A 23,358-nucleotide genomic window follows, 5' to 3' on the forward strand; every position below is an offset into this window, starting at 1 on the left:
TCAAGGTGTTGTGCTTTTAAGTTTTTTCTTTTAAAAAAAAACAAATGTTACGTTCTTATTTAAGAGAATAAATTCCAAACAATCTTCAGGTTTCTGAGTTTTTCTTTTCCTTCCCTTTTTCCTGATTGGAGGGTGGGGACGGGTGATGTTCAGGCAGGTCTCCAGAATGAGCTCAAAAGCTGCTGTGCAAAGAACTCTGGCTTCTGCCTGGGTCAGTGAGAGTGCAGGGGGCCTGTGTTGTCTAACATATGAACCACTAACCAAAGGGCTGTCTCTGCTCTGCTCAGGAGGCTGGCATGGTACAAGATGTTTTGCTTTGCAGCAGATGTGAGTAAACAAGTACAAGAAAAGTGTCACCTGGGCCCACATGTCCCCTATTCACCAGCCACCATGAGAAACCCATGGGCCAAGCAAATGGAGGGCTAGAACTCCCACACAGAGCCTGAATCCACCATGGCATTCCTCCTCTGTTTCTAACTGTAGCAGGCCCCTGAGGAGAACCAGGACCAGTTAGATATCTCCCTCCACCTACCTTGAGGCTCTCACTAGGGGTATCCTCAAGTGTAGTGACTATGCTCCTAGTGATGCTGAAAGTTCCTGCTATTTCCTGCCAACTGTCGTCTCTCACACACTATCTGCTCAGACCTGATTGCTGTTAGAATATCCAGTTCTGTTTGGTTCCTCTTAAGCCTGGAAAGAGAAGAAACAGACTGTCCCCTTCTGCTGACCTTAGCAGTCAAGGCTGCTTCGCCACATTGGCATGCCAATCACATGGGCACAGGCCCAGCTGCAATGCCATATCCCAGTCATAAGGGGAGGGCCACCATCATTAGGATGATGTACTGAAGGATGTAACATCTGATGCAATTCTGTGCCAAGCATTGTGAAGAATGTGGAAAAATTCCCTGTGGAACTGTTTTTTTCTGAAACTTCTTGAAATTCATTCTCTATTTTCTCATAAGTTCCCTGGCAGTGTCCCTAATTAAGACATTCCCTAGGTGGAACACTGTGATGCAGACACAAAAGGAGAGCAGGCCACGAAAATGGGCCACTCTATTTTCACACTGATATATAGGGCAAGATGATGCTGTGTAGGACCCAAGTCCCACAAGTGTCCCTCCTGAGGTACAAATGGAAGAGAATGATCCAGATGGGGACTCTCTTAGCCATAACAGGCAGGCAAAGATTTCAAGAAGAATCCTCCTTTCACAAAACTCTAAAACCTCATTGAGCCTCCAAAACCTGGCCTCATCTTGCAACTCCTATGCAGCCAAACATCCAGCAAGTGCCAACAAGTAGATCAGTCATAATGAGTGAGCAAGAGGGAGGGCTGCTGGCACTCTCACCTGAGTGAGATCATGGGACTGTTGTGTGCCTTCTTCACCACCCATGGCATTCAGTGTGTGTGTTGACTGCCAGTGCCTCTTTCTTCACAATGGCTCCTTGTTTATTTATTGCTTTCATTCTGGAGGGAGTAGGCTTGTGCTGAAATCACCTTCCCTATGCCTGGGAAGAGAAAGGGGCCTCCAGGCATATGGGACTCCTATTCAATTACTTCCAGGTTTTACCAGCCACGTGAACACCCTTTTGCTTCACGTGAGCCAACTTTCACATGGCTCTATTCACACAGTTTATAAACATTTTCTGGATGTGTTTTAGGTTCTTCAATGGGTCTCCAAGGACAATAGGCAAAAGTTTGAGTCACTTATCAATATTTAAACCCTAAGTCAGGCTGACTACAATAGCCTTGCTGTTGGTGGCTTTTTCCTCCAAACATTGAGAGGTATGCATGGGTATACACAGAATGTTACCCAAACATGAAGAAGTTTCACACGCCTCACAGAGACCCCTTTATTGATATTAAAGGGACAGTTTTTGAAAACTCCTCAGCAGAAAGGGAAGAAAAGCCCCAGCTTTGCCTTGCTACAGACTCTTTTGGGTCCTTCTTAAAGTGGAATAGGAATTTTTCTTGGCCTCTTATGTTTTCTTTATCTCTCTATTTTTTCCTGTACTTTTTCAGCTCATTATGATTGTACGTTAATCACATGAAACTGTCCCAAGCATAACTATTAAGCAACTAATTTCCTTATTCTTGTAAAATACCAGAATTATTCCTACTTTACCACTACTATTTCATAGGAATTGAAGCCTGATTTCATTTAGGTCCTTACTAGAATTGTTGATCTTTAGTAATTATTTGTAATAAGTCACCTCTATCACTAGAGGGACTCAGACCCTCATACCCAGTGCTTCTCTGAGGTTCTGAAACCAGCTATCATCTGCTAGGTTTGGATTATCCCTGCATCTTGTATCCTGGTACTACTATTCTATCAGGATTCTCTTAGACATAACAGGCAGGCAGAGATTTCAAGTAGAATCCTCCTGAGTTCCAGTCCCTTTTCACAAAGATCTAAAACCTCATTGAGCCTTCAAAACCTGGCCTCACCTTACAACTCCTGTGTAGCCAAACATTCAGCAAATGCCTACAAGTAGATCAGTCATAACGAGCGAATAGGAGGGAGTTATTTTGGTAACAAGTCCTACTTAATATAAAAGTAATGACTGATGACCAATACTGATGACCAGGCCAGGACCTAAGGACACCAGAAGAACTCACGGCTTTAGTAGGTCTTGGTTTTCTCCAGTAAACTCTTGGTAAAAGCAGGGCTGTTTTACTGGCAAAGGCCTAAGTGTGTTTTCATTCAGTTCTCATGTTCTTTTAAGAGTAAGAAAGCCAGGAAAACTATGGAAGTGAATTCCAGAGAGAGGAATTCTATTGGCATTGGGTCCCTGCTCAGAATTCAAACCTGAAAATAAACATTGTGATTAGAAAGACACTTAACTGAAACCTTAGAGAAAGGGTTTGTTACTAAACCATCATAGCTTCATGGACTGAGCTCAAACCTTGATAATCAAGGAGTATTATAACAGGATTATAACAACTTCTTTATTCTTGTTTCTCTGTTTTCTGGAGCCAAGTCAGAATCTAGGAAGACCAGTTTGGGGAGAGATCAGCTTTTTTTACTCACAATTTTATCAACTGGACACCAGAACTGCAGGTGCTTTTTTTTTTTTTTTAAGTTGTAGATGAACCAATATCTTTATTTTATTTATTTATTTTTTTGTAGTGCTCAGGATTGAACCCAGTGCCTCACACATGCTAAGCAAGTGCTGTACCACTGAGCCACAATCCCAGTCCTCCTCCAGGTGCTTTTAAAAGCAAATGCTCTCTCCTAGAATTTAGTCTGATGTGAATGACTCTAAGCCTGATTATATGACTTCTTCTTGTTTGGGTCCACCTTTCTTAAGAAATTGGCACTGGCAGGGACACAGTAATGTTGGGTACAGGAAGGAAGAAAAGAGGCTCCAGGGACGTTCTGGCTGACATCCTTGAAATCTATGGAAACAGGTAGCACTGGGTACCCTGAGAGAAGAATAATTCATGGGTTCTAAGAAGCAAGAGCTAAAGACACTCGTTTTATTCTGTTGTCAAGAATTAACTTTCATTCTCGATTCTTCTGAAAATACCATAGCAAGGAGCTATCTGTATTTGCAACTGAGAGAACCAGCCCAGTTTTCTGCTGAAATATTGTCCTCTGTAGAATAGACTGAACCCAGTAGTGTACATCTGTCATCCCAGCAATATGGGAACCTGAGGCAGGAGATTACAAGTTTGAGGCCAGCCTGGGCAACTTAGTAAGGCCCTGTCTAAAAAACGTTTTTGCCTTTTTTTTTTTTTTTTTAATGTAAAAATCCAGCATGGTGACACATGCCTGTAATCTCAGTGACTTGGGAGGCTAAGGCAGGAGGGAAGCACAGTTCAAGACCAGCCTTAGTAACTTAATGAGACCCTGTCTTAAAATTTTAATTTTTTAAGAAGGTCTGGGGTTGTAGCTCAGTGGTAAAGCACCTTGGGTTCAATCCCCAATTTAAAAAAAAAAATTTTTTTTAAAGGACTAAAAGTATAATTCAGTGGTAGAGTTCCCCTGGGTTCAATCCCTAGTACTTAAAAATTTTAAATAACAAATAAAACTTGAAGTATACTGACCTCTATTGTTCCCCACTCCATGTGGTTAATGCTGGTTAGTAGACCATAGTACTTCTTAACGTACTAACTCACAGAAAACATGTAGGAAGACATGTAACAATAATAACAGCAACAGCCACAGCAGTAGCATAACTAACATGTAGCACTTTCTGTGTGCCAGGCACTGTCTGGATGCTTTATGTATACTTCTCATTTAACACAACAGCCTGTAAGGGAGGTACTCCTTTGGAGATAGGGAAACAGGCACACAAAAGTTCTGTAGCACTTTCTGTGTGCCAGGCACTGTCTGGATGCTTTATGTATACTTCTCATTTAACACAACAGCCTGTAAGGGAGGTACTCCTTTGGAGATAGGGAAACAGGCACACAAAAGTTCATGATCAAGGCTATGTAACTCATGAATAGAGTCAGAATGAGTCTGTGTGGAAGACATTGCTGTACCCACTATGCCATACACCTTCCATGCATTCTCTGTCACTTCAACGTGATGGGATTTAGTGAGAGGAAAAGCACTCTGTGCTTAGCTCCACATTAAAGTTTTCTTAAATATGCCTGGGTGCCCTGTATAAATCAATAAGTATTTATTTAATTATTCCTGGGAAAAAATGTATCTCCCAATTTCTTAGGCACTGGTCCCCAGGATTGGTAACATAACCTGGAAACACAGGATATGAAAGAGCAAAGGCTGCTGGGGTTGTGGCTCAGTGGTAGAGCATGCAAGAGGCACTGGGTTCAATTCCCAGCACTGCATTAAAACTAAATTTTTAAAAAAATGAACGTATATGTCCATCTACAACTAAAAATATTAAAGAAAGAGCAAAGGCTTTCATCATGGGTATGTAGAAGAGAAATCATGAAATTGAAAAGAATAATAACCATGTGAATTACTTATAAATAATAAGAAATTGACTCTCTTTTTTTCTACATTAACCCTCCTTGGTCAGATCAAATAAAATCAAGCCTAAAAACGTACCCTGCCAACAATCTGAAAGATGGAGGTATATTGATTATTCTGGGCCCCAATATAACTGCTTCTAAGTTATAAATCTGTTGGGCTTTAACTCCTTTATTCTCCATCATCTCATTTTACTACACTTTTGTGAGAGTGTGTGTGTGGTACTAGGATCAAACCCAGGGCCTGGTGCATGCTAGTCAAGTGCTCTACCCCCAGCCCACTTTATTAAAAGGCTCCACTGGTGGTTGAGCTGACACATCCATTCTCTTACCTTTACCACTTCCACTCTCCATCCTCATAAGAAATTATGTCTGCACCAACCCTGTGTGGAGTTTGGGCATAGGGAAAGAGAAAGGCGACTTTATATTTCTTTTGTACTGACAGTTGGAATCCAATCACCTATGGCAGAAGAAAAATATGGCAATTCTGATGTGTATGGGGGTGGGGGTTTGAACCTAGGCCTATGCATGCTAAGCACACACTCTAATACTGAACTCTATCCTCAGCCCCTAGAAATTCTTCTTCATTCAGTTTTAGTCATTTTAGTCTTTGTTCACACTTAAAATGATTGATTTTTAAGTCTTGGGGCTAGATGTATATTATCATTCCAGATGGAAAGCTTTGGTTTTACCTTTTCGGGTGAAATTTGGTCGGGCACAGAATACTTTGAGGAAGTCTTCAGAGTCTTGCCTTCACCTTGGAAAGGCATGCGGTTCAGCCGGGCTTGTTGATACATGACTGTAATCCCAGTGACTCGGGAGGCCAAATCAGGAAGTTGACGAGTTCAAGACCAGCCTCAACAACTTAGCAAGCCCTTGTCTAAAAATCAAAAGGACTAGGATTATAGTTCAGCAGTAAACACCCCTGGGTTCAATCCCTAGTACAAAAAAAAGAAAAAGAAAAGCATGCCATCACAGCATCACTGGGTCACCCTCAGAGTTCATAGTTCATTTTTGGAAAATGGAAGAGTTGATAATAGTAAAAGGAAGGTGTGTTTTTCCCATGCATGTTCACAAGTGCAGTTTTCTTCCTGGGTGTAGTAAGAGTACCTGGGGCTGTCCTGTTACTAAGCTTCTAGCAATAGTCTTTCAGTCAGTAGAAAAAAAATGAAAGTAGAACAGTTGCCTAACATAATGGCACACACACCTGGAATCTTAACTACTTGGGAGGCTGAGGCAGGACAAACAAGTTTAAAGCCAGCCTGGGCAGCCTAGTGAGACCCTGTTTCAAAATAAAATGAAGTGCTAGGATGGAGCTCAGTGTTAGAGCGCTTGCTTAGCATGAGCAAGGCACTGGGATTAATTCCTAGAAGTCAAAAAAAAAGAGGGGAGAGAAGAAGAAGAATTGGTCACATTCAAGGAAGGAAGGAAGGAAAACAATTGATTAGATTGATTGTTTGGTCTTCATTAATTCCTACTTTGACCTCTGACACACACAAAAAAAAAAAACCTGGACAGAGTGGTAGAGGCATGTGTAGGTTGCCTTGTGTGACATTGCAAGGTTTGAAGAGTCACTTTTTGTAATTGGGTTGTGTCATAGGTGGTGAGAAGTCTAAATGTGTCACACATCTATTGATATACACGTGCTCAATGAGTGGCACTGGAACTAGTCAAACCCTCAACATCTGAACATCTCTGGGTTCCCTCTCTGGACAACATGCCAAGCTCTTGGTTCAGCCTGGCAGTCCTTGGTAATTTGTCCTTCCATTGGTCAGGATATCTCATGTTGACAACAAAGATGAGGATTCACAAGTTCACTGGTCTCTGTTCTTAATGTACCCTAGTCCAATCAAGTTAAAATCAGAGAATTTGATGAGTTGGTTGGCCTGTTTCCTAGAAGATTAGAAATAATTTGATAACACTTTCTAGTCCAGAGTTTCTCAAGCTCAACACTGTTGACATTTTGAGCTGGATAGGTCTTTGTTACAGAGGACTGTCCTGAACATTATGGGATATTGGTAGTATTCCTGGCGTCAGGTCAGTAATATCCCCCTCCCTAAGTAATAATTAAAATGTCTCCAGAAGTTGCCAAATGATTTCTGAGGGAAAAATCACCCAGTTGAGAACCACCAATCTAAACAAAAGTAAAAAAAAAAAGACATGACATTGACATGCAGTTCGCTTCAATTATATTATTAGTAGGGAATCAGGAAAGAGAGAGAATAATAAAAGCAGATTAAAAAATGATGTTGCAGTCTTATTGTGAGCATATACTTTCCACTGCACACATGCCTACTCACAGGTAGGTGCCCCTATAAAAATATTGTGTATGCTATAGGACACATATAAACAAAACACTTTAGAAGGCAGGGTTTAAAAATAGGAATAGAATTCCCAGTGTTCTCTTCCTGTACCCCAGTAGATTGTTCCTGCACTTCTAAGATATGCTCAATCCTTCAGTAGTATCCACAGCCTCAGAGAATTGAGCTGGATCCAAATGGAAGAAGCATAGATCTTGAAAACAGAAAATACTAATTTGAGCTTCAGTTCTGCTGCCTGTTATCCTTGCCATCTTCAATCATAACCTTTTGAGCCTCAGTTTCCCTACTTATAAAGCTATAAAATGAGGAAGAATTGTCACTCTCCCTCTTTACTTGGTAAGGTTGTTGTAAAGAGCAAGTTAAACTAAAATGTATGCAAATTGTTTATTTAGAACATGACAGGAATATCAAATAGATTATTATTGATAAATATTCTGGAAAATGGTGAAATACTTGGATTGAGAGAGTGAATTAGGCTTGTTTCTACTGCCTGGCTGATGGTCTCCCTCACAGGTCTGTGCATTCTATGGCGATTAGTCAGTATGGCCCAGGGGGCTTTATTCCTAACCAGCAAAGATTTGGGGAGACAGATCAGTTAAGGAAGTTGGACTCTCTCTAGTTTACAGCAGAGTTGGCCAAGGGGAGTTGATCCATGTTACATGTCAGCTCTTTTGAAGCATTGGTACATCATGCAAGTGCTTGGAAAAGGGTCCTCTCAAGCCCATCAGCTTGTGTTCTTAGTTGTCTTCTTGTTCAGAACCTCTCTGTCTCTAAAGACTAATAGTTCTCTTCCAGGCCAGTCTCTTCTAACAGATAAAAACAGAAGTCTGATAGACATGGGTATCAGATGGTAGTTGTGGGCATTACTGGAGATGATTTTATTTCCTTTCCAAAAATGTATCTAGCCAACCAATGGAATGTTATTTATGAGTTGTTGTTGTTGTTGTTTATCTTTAAAAGGAAAAAGAAAGGCATCAGAGAGCCTTTTATTGGGATATGGATTTGTCCCCATTGATCCCAAGATATTGAAGATCATTTTCATGGGTCAAAGACCAGGCCTGCTCTGGGTCTGTTTAACTGGCCAAATGTGGGCTACTGTGGAGCCATGTTTGGACATGATCTGAACTGGTAGTGCCATAAGCCCTTTGCTCTAGGAGATTGGGGGGCCTGGAATTTAAACCTGGTATGTTTAAATGGAGGTATAGCTCCCCAGTGCTGCAAAAAAAATGAAATAAAGTCAGCATCTTGGGAAAAGCACATCAGCTAGGAACTTGCTCTTAAACTTGTTCATAGTCTTCTGCCCTCCCACCTATCTCCTCCTCTTGTCATTATTGGGTCTAGTCTTCCAGTTTGCAAACTGCTCTTTGAACTTCTCTTTTTGGTGAAGTGTAATAATTACTTTAGGATCTCAGTTTATTTAAGGACCTTAATGCTGAGGGTCTCCTGAGCTATTGGTGTCTTCATTAGAATTTCTCTTCCCTTGGTACTAAGAGATTATTACTATCTTAGTAGATTTTCTCTTTCCATGGGCCTGGTATTTCCTATAGGTTTCTGCTGTCATGTACTGCACTGAGCTATCTACTTGAGAGACATGATGGCCTTAAAAATTCTGTGTTAAGATGAGGAAACTGAAGCCAGAATATGTTCACCTAGTTTCTTAAAATTATAATGAAGTAATTCCCTAGCTTAGGCATAGGATTAGAAATCTTATCCTGATCACTTTTTCAAAACATTTTATTGAATACCTATCCTGATATCCTACTAGGAACCAGGAGCACAAAGGTGACTAATTCCCTTTTATAACAGAGCCTCTGGTTTTGAGGTCCATTCAGACCTCTTGGTTTTAGTGTTCCCTGTTGAGCCATCTTTTTTTTCCTGCCGCTTAGGGTTTTAAAGGCTGAACCTACAACTGCTTATTTTGTACATTGTTCATGTTTAACTATATAAAACCTCCTGGTTTACAAGGCACATCTGTGAGCTAATGAGTTAAAACAGTTCAAACCTCATTGCATCACAGTTACCTTTTTTGAGATCTCACCTCAGCTCCATGAAAGTGGGCAGCCAGGCAGGAAAAGTAAAATCTTAACTACAGTGCAGCATTCCATGGGATTTAAGAAAAAACAAAACCAAAAACCAGTGCTTTAGAAGTACACATACCCCTTAAAAGAAATTCTTCTTTGCCTTGACCAGATACAGTAATGTTTTCCAAAAGGACACCTTAAGGAAATACTGTAATAATAACAAAAAAATAATAATCTAACAATAAAAAAGAAATGAATTTAAACTGGACATGGTAGTGCACACCTGTAATCCCAGCAGCTCAGGAGGCTGAGGCAGGAGAATTGCAAGTTCAAAGCCAGCCTCAGTAAAATTGAGGTGCTAAGCAACTCAGTGAGACCCTGTCTCTAAATAAAATACAAAATAGCACTGGAGATGTGGCTTAGTGGTTGAGTGTCCCTTGGTTTAATTCCCAATTCAAAAAAAAAAAATAGAACTTAAAAGCAGAAGTCTAATGAGATCATTCAGGTTGAGAGCTAAGCACTGCAGACTGCTTGGCCCTCCATCTGCAGCCCAGAGTGGGGGAGGAGCTGTGCCTTCAACATTCTTGAGAAGTAGCATTCCAGACTACAATGTCCCCATTCCCATCTGGGTGGTTTTTCCTGGTACAGTACTGATTTACTCCCTAATGGATTTTCTCCTCCATTTAACTCAGAATTTCACAACTTCTATGGTAATTAAATATTTCCAAAGCAACTTAGCTTCCCTTGAGTCAATGAGACCTACTTTTCTCAGTGATCCCCACATAAAAAATTACTCCAAATGAAAAATGTTTCATGTGTAGGGGTGAAACAGAGAGCTCCTGAATTTCTTCGTACTGAGAATAAAAACTATACCTTTTCCCAGCCAAGTTCCACTGACCTGTTCTCTGGTTATGCATAGCCTAGCTAAACATACACACCTGACTTTTGTTTCTATATATTGTAAGAATTTCTATTTGGGTCAGCTGAGAAGCAATCTAGCTGTTTCTCTTCTGTTTGATCCAATTGCATAAAATTCACTTTTTCCTTTTTCCCTCAACTGCCTATTTTCTACACAGGCAGTCAGCCAAATCCAGCTACCCAGAATCCAGACAGGTTCCTTGAGCTAGCTGCCAATAACAGGAGCAGTTAAAAATAACATCTTGGGGGGCTGGGGCTATAGTTCAATGGCAGAGCACTTGCCTAGCACGTGTGAGGTACTAAGTTCAATCCTTAGCATCACATAAAAATAAACAAATAAAATAGTGTCCATCTACAACTACAAATAAAATTCTGTCCATCTACAACTACAAAAAATAAATAACATCCTGGGGTAGGGGTGCATTTCAGTGATAGAGTACTTGCCTAGCATGCCTGAGGCCTTGGGTTCCTTTACCAGCAATAATTTTTTAAAAAGTAATAATTCCATCCTCCCGTGGTTGAGTGGAAGGAATACTAACTTAGGGTTTAGTTTTCTTGGCTCTGCCTCATTTGAGCCTTTCAACCTGTTACTTAACATCACTCAGAACCCTCAATATTATGTAGTTGGAATATCTCTAATCCAAAATCCAATATCTAAAATGATCTGATATCTGAAACTTTTTGAGCACCTTTGTGTATAAAATTATAAAAAATATTGCATTAAATTACCTTCAAGTTATGAACAGAAGATATATATAAAGCATAAGTGAACTTTGTTTATACTTGTGTCTGTCTCATCCCCAAGATATGGCATTATATATATGCAAATTTTCCAAAATAAAAAAAAAATCCTAAATCCAAAATACTCTGGTCCCAAAAATCTGTACAAGGGATACTCAACCTGTAATAGTAGTAATAATAGTAATTTATAGGAAAGTTGTGACAATTAAGTGTCCATTATAGGTAGCATACCTATCATGGTGCTTGACACAGGTAGTTGCTCAATAAAGGGTGCTTACTTCTTTGCCCCCTTCACAAGAAAAACTTAGTCACATGATCTTGAAAATAGTCTGTGATCAGAGACTCCCTACCAATATGAAGCCACAGAAGTCTGTTGGAGGAAAGATGTGCAAAAACCACCTTGCCGTGGCAGTGTCTTGAAAACTTCTGTTCCACATGCAGCTTTAGTACTTGGAAAGTGTTCGGTGCCCTCTTAGAATGAAAAAAAAAAAAATATATATATATATATACACACACACACACACACACACACACACACACACACACACACACAGTCCAGCAGAGTCTTCTGAGGCAAATAGCCTGGGGCAAAAGAGAAATGCCGAATTGGTCATGCCAGCTATCCTATAAGAAGCAAAAAGAAAAAGGTTCCCAGGGCCTTTTCTTTCTTTCTTTTTTGTGGTGGTACTGGGCATTGACCCCAGGATGCTTTTCCACTGTGTACACCCCTAGCCCTTTGTATTTTTTATTTTTAGACAAGGTCTCACTAAGCTGCAGAGCCTGACCTTGAGGTTTTAATCCTCCTCGTCCAGCCTCCCAAATAAATGGGAGGCTTCTTTAAATTTTTTTAAAAGAAGGAATAGGCATGTGCCACTGCACCTGTCTTTGCAGGGCCTTTTAACTATTCCCAGCAAATCTTTCCCTGCTGGGTTGGGTTCTAAGCTGGGAGTGATTACCTCTTGCTAAAATCATACTAAAGCCCTCCTCCCACAGATACCAGGTAATACTGTCCAGCTTGACTCAAAGTGATGAAGTTCCTAAGGCATAATGACCTGTTCCATTATTTTAGGTTTGTATGTCAAGATGGCCCCCAAGTTGAATAATGTTTACCCTGCACACTTTTCAGACAGCTAAACATAGAAATATGGGAACTTTAGCCCAAAGCACAATAGGGGAGTGAACTGATTTCCAAGTTGATTTTTTCACTATATTGTGAAAAATCTTACCACATTCCAAAAGGAAACAGAGCCCAGGAGCCAGGTTTGATCCTTAGTAGGAAAATGTCTCTAGACCACATAGTGATCCTGTCCTAGCCCGGCCACACTTCAAATGGTTTCATCCATCAGTCTCAGTATATGAGGAAACACAGGAGAATGTAGAAATGGTATCATTTCCAATTCAGAGAGAAAGCAAAATTGAGGCCTAGACCCCACCCTTGTACCCTTGCGTTGCTTAGTGCTCAGGGTAAAGAAAGCAACCCTAATTGCTCAGGCAATTTTGTGAATGTTTCTGAGGGGAGTGAATCAAGCAATATAAAAGTCTTGTCTGTTTGTCACTGGTGTGCCTGAACACCTGGGTACACTGCCTGTCTGGAAAGAGGAATTCAGTTTGTTGAATCAATGGTAGGATGAGTGGATCCCTGCAGCCATCCTACTGACAGTGGATACAGTGAAAATCAATCTAAGACCTTTCCTAAGGCCTTATCAGATTCAGATTTCATTCAAGCTTTCCCAAGCTAAAAAATTGATCTCGTTGAGATAGAGAGTAAAATAGTCCCTAGAAGATAGGAAGGAGAGGGGAGATGAGAGAGAAGTCAGGTAATAGGTACCACAGTACAGTGAGACAATAAGAATTAGCTTAGGATTCTACAGCACCTTATGGCCACTGTAATCTACAACAATGTATTATATAATATTCTAAATAATTGGAAAAGTCCAAGGTTCCCAGTACACAGAAATGATGAATGTTTGAAGAGATGGAAATGCTAATGAATAATTTCATTGTTTACATATATTGAATTATCATACTGTAGCCCATAGATATGTACAGCTATTATGTTTTGATTAAAGATTTTTAATTTTTTAATATTTATTTTTTAGTTTTAGGTAGACACAATATCTTTATTTTTATGTGGTGCTGAGGATTGAACCCAGTGCCTCACGCATGCCAGGCGAGCGAGCTACTACTTGAGCCACTACCCCAGCCCCAAGATTTTTAATTTTTTTTTAAAGAAGGAATAGGCCAGAAATGAATTGAGGGTAGAGGAAGATAAAACCCTAAGTTTCCTATCTCACATGTCATTCCCACAGTTGCCTGAAGCCCTAAAGTATGCTTAGCAGCTGATCCCTCCCTAGCATTTAGGCTAGATGGAGGAGAAAATCTGCCTGCTGAGGCCCTGGGCAGCTACCAGTGCTCAAGTATCGTGGGTGTCCCTCCATTCTCTCCAGGAATCAGACACAACTAAAGGCTCCTGGCAGCTCTTACGCATCAGCTGAGAGGAGGTTGTCCTGTTAGGAAAAATATTTCTTTCAGAATGATGTATGGAGCTCACAAAGGCAGTAACTATTCCAAAACAGAACCTCAGGTCAGGCCCAGAGCCTTTTTCCTATTTAGGATGAGGCCCAGATCCTAGGAGCTATTTCCTTTTGGTATGTGTGAGGCTGTAATTGGCCTCCCCATGACCTGAGATCTGCCTGCCCTAACTTAGTGACAACCAGCCTTGGAAATTGTTCCAAAACTTTCATGCCACTTTTAGCTGGAAAGTCCCTAAGAAGTTGCTGTTGCACTGAGAGGCACATGAAGTGGACCGGCTGGGTGGGTCTTGGCCAGCCCTCACCTGACCTGGCTGGTTATGCTTTGACTTTCTGCACCAGCTTCTGTCATGTATTTTTTCAGAGATAGGGTCTTTCTGGGTTGCTCAGGCTGCTCCTAAACTCTTGGGCTCAAGTTATCCTTCTGCCTCAGCCTCTTGAGTAGCTGGGTCTACAGGTATGTACCACTGTGCCCCAAATACCAGTGATTTTTTTTAACCTATTTTCTTGCAGTCATTTCTCCTAGGCCCTTCCATTAATTGATGACAGAGGGGGACCTGTGAGGAGTGTTGTGTTTGTCACACTGTTATAGCCACCTCTCAGGCATCTCCCACTAGCATGTCTTTTGCTCTCTCAGTCTGTCCTCACCACGTGGCTAATGTGGCAACCTCCGGCCCAGGACAGAGAATCAAAAATGCTGATCTCATTGATTTATTTATTTTTTTACATCTCCCATGGTGCTTTGAGGTTATGGCTGGGAATATTAAGCATATTTGGCAGTTGGTGAGTTTTGAGTGCTTGCCAAGTATCCTCTAAGTTCCACCTTCCCCTTGGAAAAACAACCCAGCCCTCAGGGGACACCCTGCCAAAGCATTCCCTTGTTGCTGAAAACCTGGGGTGAGCTTGAGCTCTGCATGGATGTGACCAGGGATGTGCCTGGTAGGACAGGCACAGCACAAGTGGCTCTACTTCCCACCTTAATTTTTACAAAAACTCCAGTGAATCACTTGTTAAAGTTTCTATGGCCCAAAACATCCTTTCACTAGGGCCCTGATGTGTGAATAATCTGAATTGTTCTGAGTGCTTCTGGTTTCTTTTTTGTTGGTTGTAGCTAAGCCCAGAATTAGATCAACATTTCCCTTCTGAGCCTCAGACTCTGGGTTTGGACTGCCAAGTTCTGATGCTTGATGATCCATTTGTCTGCAGAGCTTGTAGACACTCCAAAGAAATAACACCAGGAGAAGGGCAGAATGTCTGTAGTTCCAGGTGCTAGATTCTCTGTGCCAAGACACTTCATGAAGTTCTGCTTTCATCTTATCAAAAATCATAGGGAGGGGCAGATGACAGTGGAGCCTCCCAAAGGGGGACACAGACTAGGACTCTTTATGGAAACGTACCTTCTTTTTCTTTCTGTGTCATAGTGAAGGGAGACCATGGTAGTCTCCAAATTATTGCTTTCCTCCTCAGATTTGACTCTGGGTTCCTTTACTCATGAGCTGTGTGACCTGTCTCTAAATTTCATTTATCAACTTTGCAAAATCATAATGCCTACTTTTCACAGATTTTTTTAAAATCTGGCTAACAACATATTCCTCTAGAACACCTTCCTTCAAAACCCAGGATGGGAGGAAGTGCTAAATTGCCCTTCTGTGTACTCCCATAGTATACCACATACATGCATCAGTCATAACACTTGATACTTTATGCTGAAATGCTGCCTACAGGACTCTCCTAGGAATAACCTATGGCTCGTTAGGAACAGTGTTTTCATCTGCTGTGTTTCCCAAGGTCCTAGTAGAATTTCTGGCAAATAGTATGCATCACCCACTGAAAATAGACTTCCCTTCTTAAATATCTTTCTTGATAAGTGTTACTTGTTTGTTTTTCCTGAAGTGATGGTTCTCATTCTGGTTTTCTTTTTCCATTTAAAAAAAAAAAAATACTGATGACTGGAGATATAGCTCAGTTGCCCTGGGTTCAATCCCCAACACCACCAGAAAAAAAAAACAAAACTGGATTTTATTCCATATTTGTGGTGTTCTGGGAAAGCTTAAACTTGGGTGCTTATTTCACATTTATTTCCTTTTCTATTTAAGAGCAGTTTTCAAAAATATATGATTTGGGGGCTCGGGATGTGGCTCAAGCGGTAGTGCACTTGCCTGGCATGCGCGCGGCGCAGGGTTCAATCCTCAGCACCACATAAAAATAAAGATGTTGTGTCCGCCGAAAACTAAACAATAAATATATATATATATATATATATGTATATATATATATATATATACATATATATATATATATATATGATTAAGGAGCTAAGGTTGTAGCTCAGTGGGAGAGTTCTTGCCTTGCATGTGTGAGGTACTGGGTTCAATTCTCAGCATCACATATAAATAAAGAAAAATAAAGGTCCGTCAACAACTAGAAAAAATATTTTTTTTAAGTATGATTGGAAGGAGAGAATCAAATGGTAGTACAGTCAGGGAATTCTCAGCTTTCTTATCTTTATTATGTAGTGACTGTGGTTTTTGATGAGAAAAAAGACTGATGTGGGAATGATGAACCTATGCAGTTAGAGTCTGGTCCCTCCCAAGGCCTGGGCAAGCAGGTTTAGAGCATGTTGAGGCACATCCATTTACTTGCCTCCTGCCTCTATTTTGCCATTACCTGCAGCCCACATACTTCCTAATTTTCTAGATACCCTCCTTCAGCATTATAGCTTATGCTTTGGGGACCTGAGCTCAGTGTTGAAAAACAGATGAGAGATTTTAAAATAATATTCCCAAAGACATGAGAACCAGGACAAGTAGGCATGTGTACAGGACACAGGTGAACCCAGGGATTGTGTTCAGACCTCACTGATACACAGTTACCTAAATTTTGCTTTTCAGTGAAGATTTCTAGTAAACTTGAAAGAAGCTGTTTGGTGAAAGATGTGCTAAGACTTTATCCTGTGCCTCTCTAGATTGGTGAAAATATGCTTTCTAATGCATTTGCAAAAGGAATCTAAAACACTGTACACAAAACAAGTGTCCAGAACATTTTTTGTACAACCTGTCATAACACAAAAATTACTAACCCAATATTCCCACTATTTTCCTTTAGTCAGACTTCATATGACAAATCACCTGTCACTCAAAACAGAGTTGGTTGGACACTGTATGCCAAAACCCAGCATTATTTCTTTTTTTGTGGTGCTGGGGATTGAACTCAGGGCTTTGTGCTTGCGAGGCAAGCATTCTAACAGCTGAGCTATATCCCCAGCCTTGCAGCATTATCTCTTAGTGCTTAGAATGTCACAGAAATTAGGGACCTGCCCTGGCCAGACCACAAGGCTATTCAGGACCCACTCACCCCTATATTCCTGCATCTTCTCCTCCACATCATGTTTACCCCTCCTTAAAGGTCTAGTAATCCTAAATGCAAGTGCATATTACTATGCCATATCTGGTGATACCTTCTCCCATCTTTTCTTTGTCATGTGACTCTATAGTCCAGAACAGATAGATTCCACATACCTGTGTAAAAATGCACACAAATTGGTGGTAAAAATGTTACCAGACATCAGATGTATTGCTTACCTCAGATTTGCTGAATATTGCCTGTATGCTAGGCTTAAATAGTAGAGGAAGGTAACTGATATGCCTGTGGCACAGAATCACAAATATACATCCCAAACATGTATATATGGTTGTAAGTTCATTCACTATTCATTATAACCCTGGAAGGTGGGCATTCCCCTCATTTGTAAAACAGGACATTAGCTCTGATAGTTAAATAATTTTTCTAAGATCTGTCAGTCGCTGATGGAAACAGAGGTCTAACCTGGATTTGTACCTACATATGTACCTGTGTGCTATATCACTTTGCAATGAACACACCTCAGAATAAATGGTGAGCTTTCTCTGACCAAAACTGGGACAATAAGGAATATGAAAAAGGAGTAATAAACCAGGCATAGTGGTGCACGCCTATAATCCCAGCAGCTCAGGAGGCTAAGGTAGGAAGATCACAAGTTCAAAGCCAGCCTCAGCAATTTAGCAAAGCCCTAAGCAACTTAGTAAGGCACTGTTTCAAAATAAAAAAAGGCTTAAGCCAGGTACAGTGGTGCATACCTATAATCCAGCAGCTCAGGAGGCTGAGGCAGGAGGATTGAAAGTTCAAAGCCAGCCCCATCAACTGAATAAGGCCCTAAGCAACTTAGCGAAACCTTGTCTCAAAAAAAGGCTGGGGTGGCTCAGTAGTTAAGCATCCCTGGGTTCAATCCCTGCCCCCCTCCCAAAGGAATAATGATTGCAATAAGGGAACATGTTCTAGATTAAGGGAGACTAAAGAGACATAGAGTCAATTCAATATTTTAGTTCAAAAAAATCCATGAGTCCATAGTGGTACTCAAACATATACTAAAGAATGACAGTGGAGGAGCTGGGGTTGTAGCTCAGCAGTAGAGCGCTTGTCTTGCACATGTGAGGCACTGGGTTCAATCCTCAGCACCACATAAATAAAGTAAATAAATAAAGTAAAGCTATTGTGTCCATCTTAAAAAAAAAAAAAAGAATGACCCCAGTACACTGACTCAGGAAAAGATCAACAGACTTTCAGATCACTAGATGGAAGAATGCTAGGGCAGGTACTCGTATGTTTCTGAATATCACCCCATACGTGAGTGATATTTAGAGAGGAAACTGTGCCTTTGTGTTGGAGAGATGATGAATAGCACTTTACCCATATGGTAAAGCTGAATAACCACAGCAGAGGGGCACAACATCATCCATGTGGTATTCTTACTCTCTACATTGTTTACCATGAATGGCCTTGGGAGACAGACAAATTCACAACATGAGAAGGTCTGCGAAACAGCTAGCCCGGGTGCCTTGAAGTCAGGTAAACAGTGCATGAACCTTGACTAGATCCCAGATCATCCCTGTGGGAGCCTGAGGCTGTTAGAAGGAAAGCTGCTTTAGAGCCATATAGCTCCTGGCAGTGAGAACAGCTACCCAGAGGTCTAGCCCACATCCCCTTTAGCCCACCCAGTCATTGTCACCAGTTACCTGGTCTCTTTTTTCAATCTGGCCAGAGGTTTGGGGTGATACAGAGCAGATGTGGATATACAGTCTGCTTCTTCCATTTAGGGCAGTTCTTCCACTTTTATGTCAGCATCCTTACCAGCCTTGGCTTTCAACCCACCCTATGTTCTGACATCATATGAGGGCTGTCCATCCTTTCATGGAAATGCGTGGTGGCTGCCTTGGATACCTAGATGTTGAGTTCAGTTCCCATATTGTGTCATCAAGACTTTGCCTCTTTGCTTGCCTTGCAGGTTCCAGTGTAAATGGCCTGGAGGAACCTAGCATTGCCAAGAGGCTGAGGGGCACTCCTGAGAGAATCGAACTGGAGAACTACCACCGGTCTGTGAAACGGGCAGAGGAGCTGGAGGAGGTACCTGAGGAAACGCAAGCCGAGCATAACCTGAGCAGCGTGCTAGACAAGGGCACCGAAGAGGACGTGGCCAGCAGGTCAGCCTGCGCCTGTGGCTTGCCCAGCTACCCCAGGGCAGTGGTCTCACCACAACCTCCAAAGGAATATTCCACTTTGCTGGGGAGGACAGCATAGGTCTAAATCAGACTCTCTGGGTTGGAATCTTGAATCTTCTTCTTTCCAGCTGTGGAAACCTAGGCAATAGCCCCTATATGCTTCAGTTTCTTCATCTGTAGAATGAAGATAATATTAGTGCCTTCCTCACAGAATTGGTAGAAGGATTAAAGGAGAAGATTGGTATAAAGTGTTTAAAACAATACTTGGCACATGTAAGTGCTTGTGGGTTATTTTGCATGATGTTGATCATGTGCATTTGATCACCCTCATGGGACCTATGAGATAGACAAAAGCATGTTTTGTCACCTTATAGGTAAGACTAAAGCTGAGATCCCAAATTAGGTTTTCTGGGCTCAGGCCCAGGACTCTTCCTGTTTTCCCTGCTTCCCTGTGTTCCATTTAGGTTCTTATTTCTAAGTCAACATCAGCAGTTACTATTATTATTAATATAGTACCTTATAGGCCTTTGCACGGTATAGGTGTCTATAACTAGGTAGGACAGGGCCCATAAGGATCACATTCATAAGATTTACTTCATATTCCATGTCTTTAGCACTTTGTTAATCATTGAAAAGGTAACAGACAAGAGATAAGTCATATTTTGTTGTCCTCAAATGGTTGTTTAAAGGTAGGAAGTTTCATGGAAGTAGCACTAGGGTTGAATTAGACCTGAATTCACTGCATAGCCTTAAGGAAGCCACCTCACTTCTCTAGTGTTCCTTTGTCTTCTGTGGGTAAAGAGAAGGGCAGAAACGTTGCATGCCAAAGACCACATGCAAGCATCTTATGCTTAGCCCATCCCTGTGTTTAATTCTGTTTGATCCCTTTGGGTGCGATACACATTCCAACCCCCAGAGAAGTCCCTGCATCTGTTGCCTCTTTCAGGTGTCACTGGAGAAGGATGGGTACTGAAAGAGAACAGAAGATAAAAAAGAAGGGGCAAAATTATCATAGGCCAGACTATCCTGCGGGGCTTCTGGATCAGAGCCCTAGTTGCAGCCCTGGATGGGTGGAGGCTTCTGGTTGACCTTTGAAAATATTTGAATCAGATACTGGGCATTTTTTATCTAGCTTTGATGAAGGGATGTGTGGAGTTAAAAAAAGCAGTGCATTGTTTTTTTTTTTTTAAGGCCTCCGAATATTTCTCAGAAAGTGTTCATTGGGCAGAGCTGTGTTCAGCTATATCTCACCCCCCGCCCCAGGCATACTACAGACAAAGTAGGTGAACCACTACTTGGGCTGACTGCAAACAGCCTTTTTGTGCATTTCAGGGGCAGCCTTTCTCTTGGTACCCGCAGTTCTGAAGCTGTCACTAATTGCACATCATTGTCACATAGCTCTGCCTCTTATCCAGAGACATACCCTACCCTCCAATGCTCACAGAAGGGAGATCCACACAATGCCTGTGTTGCCAACATCACAGTGAGAAGGGGAGATCCCATACATCCAAGTTCATTGATGAACCCTTAAGCAGACCTTGGGTCAGACATAAAATCAGCCAGCATCTCTACAGTGCAACAAATGCCCCCATTAGTTTAAACTCAAATTGAAAAAATAAAAATAAAAAGCAAAGGCTGGGGAAGTGGAGAAGTGATTCAGCAATAGAGTACTTGCCTAGCATCTGCAAGGCCTTTTAGAAAAAGGAAAAAAAAATTAAAATAGTAATAAATCAGCTTCAGATGCCACACATAATGAAGAAAGTTGTCTCAGTGAGAGGCCCAGAGAAAGTAGCTATAGATTTTGTCTTCTCTAGGGAAAAGCAGTAATATGCAGGAAATGGGCCATGTGTTGTTTCCATCTTCTCTACAATACCAAACACAGAGTGAGGTGAGCTCTCAGCTCTTAGCCTTTCTTGATGACATGTTAGATTCGATGATGAGAAATGACTTAGTTTTAAGGTATTATCCAGTCCAACCCAGGAACACACTTTTCACAGGTTCAGAGAACTCAACTCAGGCATCTGCTGTGGGAGACAGCATGGTTTGATATTTCAGAACATGGTTGAAAACATCAGAGATAAACAGATCTAGACTTGAAGCCCGGCTCTACTAATTACTGGTTGTGGGCAAGTTATTTAGCCTTTCTGTGCCTCATTTTTCTCATCAGCAAAGGACATTGCCTCATAGGTTTATTTTGAAGATTAAATCAAATAAAGCCAACAGAATGCCTGGCACCCTTTGGCTGCTACATCCAATGTCAGCATTTACTTTACTGTCTATTTTTTACCTTGTAGGTCCATTCACAATGCAGGTGTCCCTCTCTAGTTGGGGCAGGGCCAGGGACTCTTGAACTGGTTTTCTTAAAAAGAAGAATTAAATGCCAGAAATTGGGTTTGGCTCACTCATCCTGCCCTAGGGCATTGTTGACTTTCCATACAACATAACCACCCAGGGTGTTTGCTAAAGCACAGGTTGCTGGACTGAGTGCTGATTCCATGGATCTAGGGTAAAATCAAAGAATTTTCATTTTAAAATAGTTACCAAGGGGTGCTGTCATCAGGTAACCACCCTGTGAATTGCTGCTCTGAGATTTCCAAATTGCCATTATGATAAACATGTGGGGCATTTTTTTTTTAATATTTATTTATTTAGTTATCGGCAGACACACAACATCTTTGTTGGTATGTGGTGCTGAGGATCGAACCCGGGCCACACGCACGCCAGGCGAGCGCCGCTACCGCTTGAGCCACATCCCCAGCCCCCATGTGGGGCATTTGATAAAAAAGTAATGTCAAGGCCCTCTCATTCTAGTGTAGGTTGTGAATGTCTGGTTTTAACAGGCATCCTAGGTGAGACTTTTTTTTTTTAAGGTGAGTCTTAAAATCAGACTTATGGTTTAGTTCATACAAGTGGTAAATATCCTAAACCTTATCACAGATTCTGAACCCAGGTCTAAGTAGCTAACTGACCCTTCCTTGCAGGCAAGGTGGGAGCCTATCTTCTGGAGAACAGTCTAGAAATGGCATATGTATTTTTCTTTTTTTTTTTTTTTAAAGAGAGAGTGAGAGAGGAGAGAGAGAGAGAGAGAGAGAATTTTTAATATTTATTTTTTAGTTCTCGGCGGACATAACATCTTTGTTGGTATGTGGTGCTGAGGATCGAACCCGGGCCGCACGCATGCCAGGCAAGCGCGCTACCACTTGAGCCACATCCCCAGCCCTGTATTTTTCTATATAGCAAGACCAGGTGACAAAAGAGGAAGGAGATCCAGCTCTATAATTTTCATTACCCTGACTCAAAGAATTTGCCACAGACAAGGAAGACAGCTGATGCAGTACCCATCTGCTGGCAACTTTAGTGTGTTCAGATCTGTGGTTCTAAAGTACTAATCAGTTAGTACTAGAGCAGACAGATGTGCTCTGGGATGGGACAGCCAAGGTCACAAAAGACTTCTCCAAAGTCATCAGCAGTCCAGTCCAAATGGGCCAGCCCTCCATCAGAAGGTTGACAGGTTGACCATGAATACATGGGAATTCTTGCCACCACCACCCCCCCCCTCTCTCTCTCTCTCTCTCTCTCTCTCTCTCTCTATATATATATATATATATATATATATATATATATATGCACATACATATTCTTTTCCAGCACAGATAGTAACATGAGCTACTGCTGAGCAGGATGCTAGGTCGAGCACACATTAGATTTCCACCATGTGAAGATCACTGGGCAATGTACATCTTCTCTAGACATCTGCTTCTGATGCTTTACTGTGTTCACACAGTTGTCAGGGTGAGTGGGAGCTAGGAGTGTGATTGAGCCAGAGAGCGTATTGCAGTTTCTCATTAGGAGAAGCTCAACTTAAAGAGTAAAAATTGTAATACCTTTTTCTGAAAACCACCCTGTAGCTTCAGGTGATGCCCCATGCAGAATTCTGCCTCATGCACAACGGAGCCTGCCTTAGTTCCCATCCTTGCCTTTTCAAGGAAAATGCAGGCCACCAGAGAACAGGATCATGATCCATTTCCTGGGGTTGCCACCCTGACAGCTGCTAATACCAAAGCATTCTTGGGTTCTTGAAGAACCACCAAAGAGTGCACAATGTGGTGTGTGGTGTGGAGGCTGCTGGGAATCCTGAATCCTCTTCACACCAACCTCCTTAAGCTGCAGTTTCCCATTTTTAAAAATGGGGAAAATGGGCTAGGGCTGGGGTTCTGCAGTAGCCTACTTGCCTGGCATGTGTGAGGCACTGGGTTTGATTCTCAGGTGATGCCCCATGCAGAATTCACATATAAATAAATAAAGTCTATCAACAACATATATATATATATATATATATATATATATATA

The 23,358-nt window shown here is 41.5% G+C and overlaps 1 protein-coding gene across 30 annotated transcripts in view; it reads left to right on the forward strand.

Annotated features, from left to right (window-relative positions):
• Nucleotides 1-23,358, forward strand: part of MICAL3 (microtubule associated monooxygenase, calponin and LIM domain containing 3) — a 200,046-nt gene that overhangs the window by 128,438 nt on the left and 48,250 nt on the right. For 29 of the 30 annotated variants that reach the window (XM_081310961.1, XM_081310955.1, XM_081310944.1 and 26 more), the window contains one exon: nt 18,795-18,990. In XM_081310961.1, the coding sequence (XP_081167087.1) occupies nt 18,795-18,990 (196 nt within the window). Of the gene's footprint in view, nt 1-18,794; nt 18,991-23,358 lie in introns of those variants that run through there. The other variant, XM_081310962.1, reaches the window with a different exon arrangement.

This window comes from Spermophilus citellus (assembly GCF_964194105.1).
Source record: "Spermophilus citellus genome assembly, chromosome: 10".
Lineage (NCBI taxonomy): Eukaryota > Metazoa > Chordata > Mammalia > Rodentia > Sciuridae > Spermophilus > Spermophilus citellus.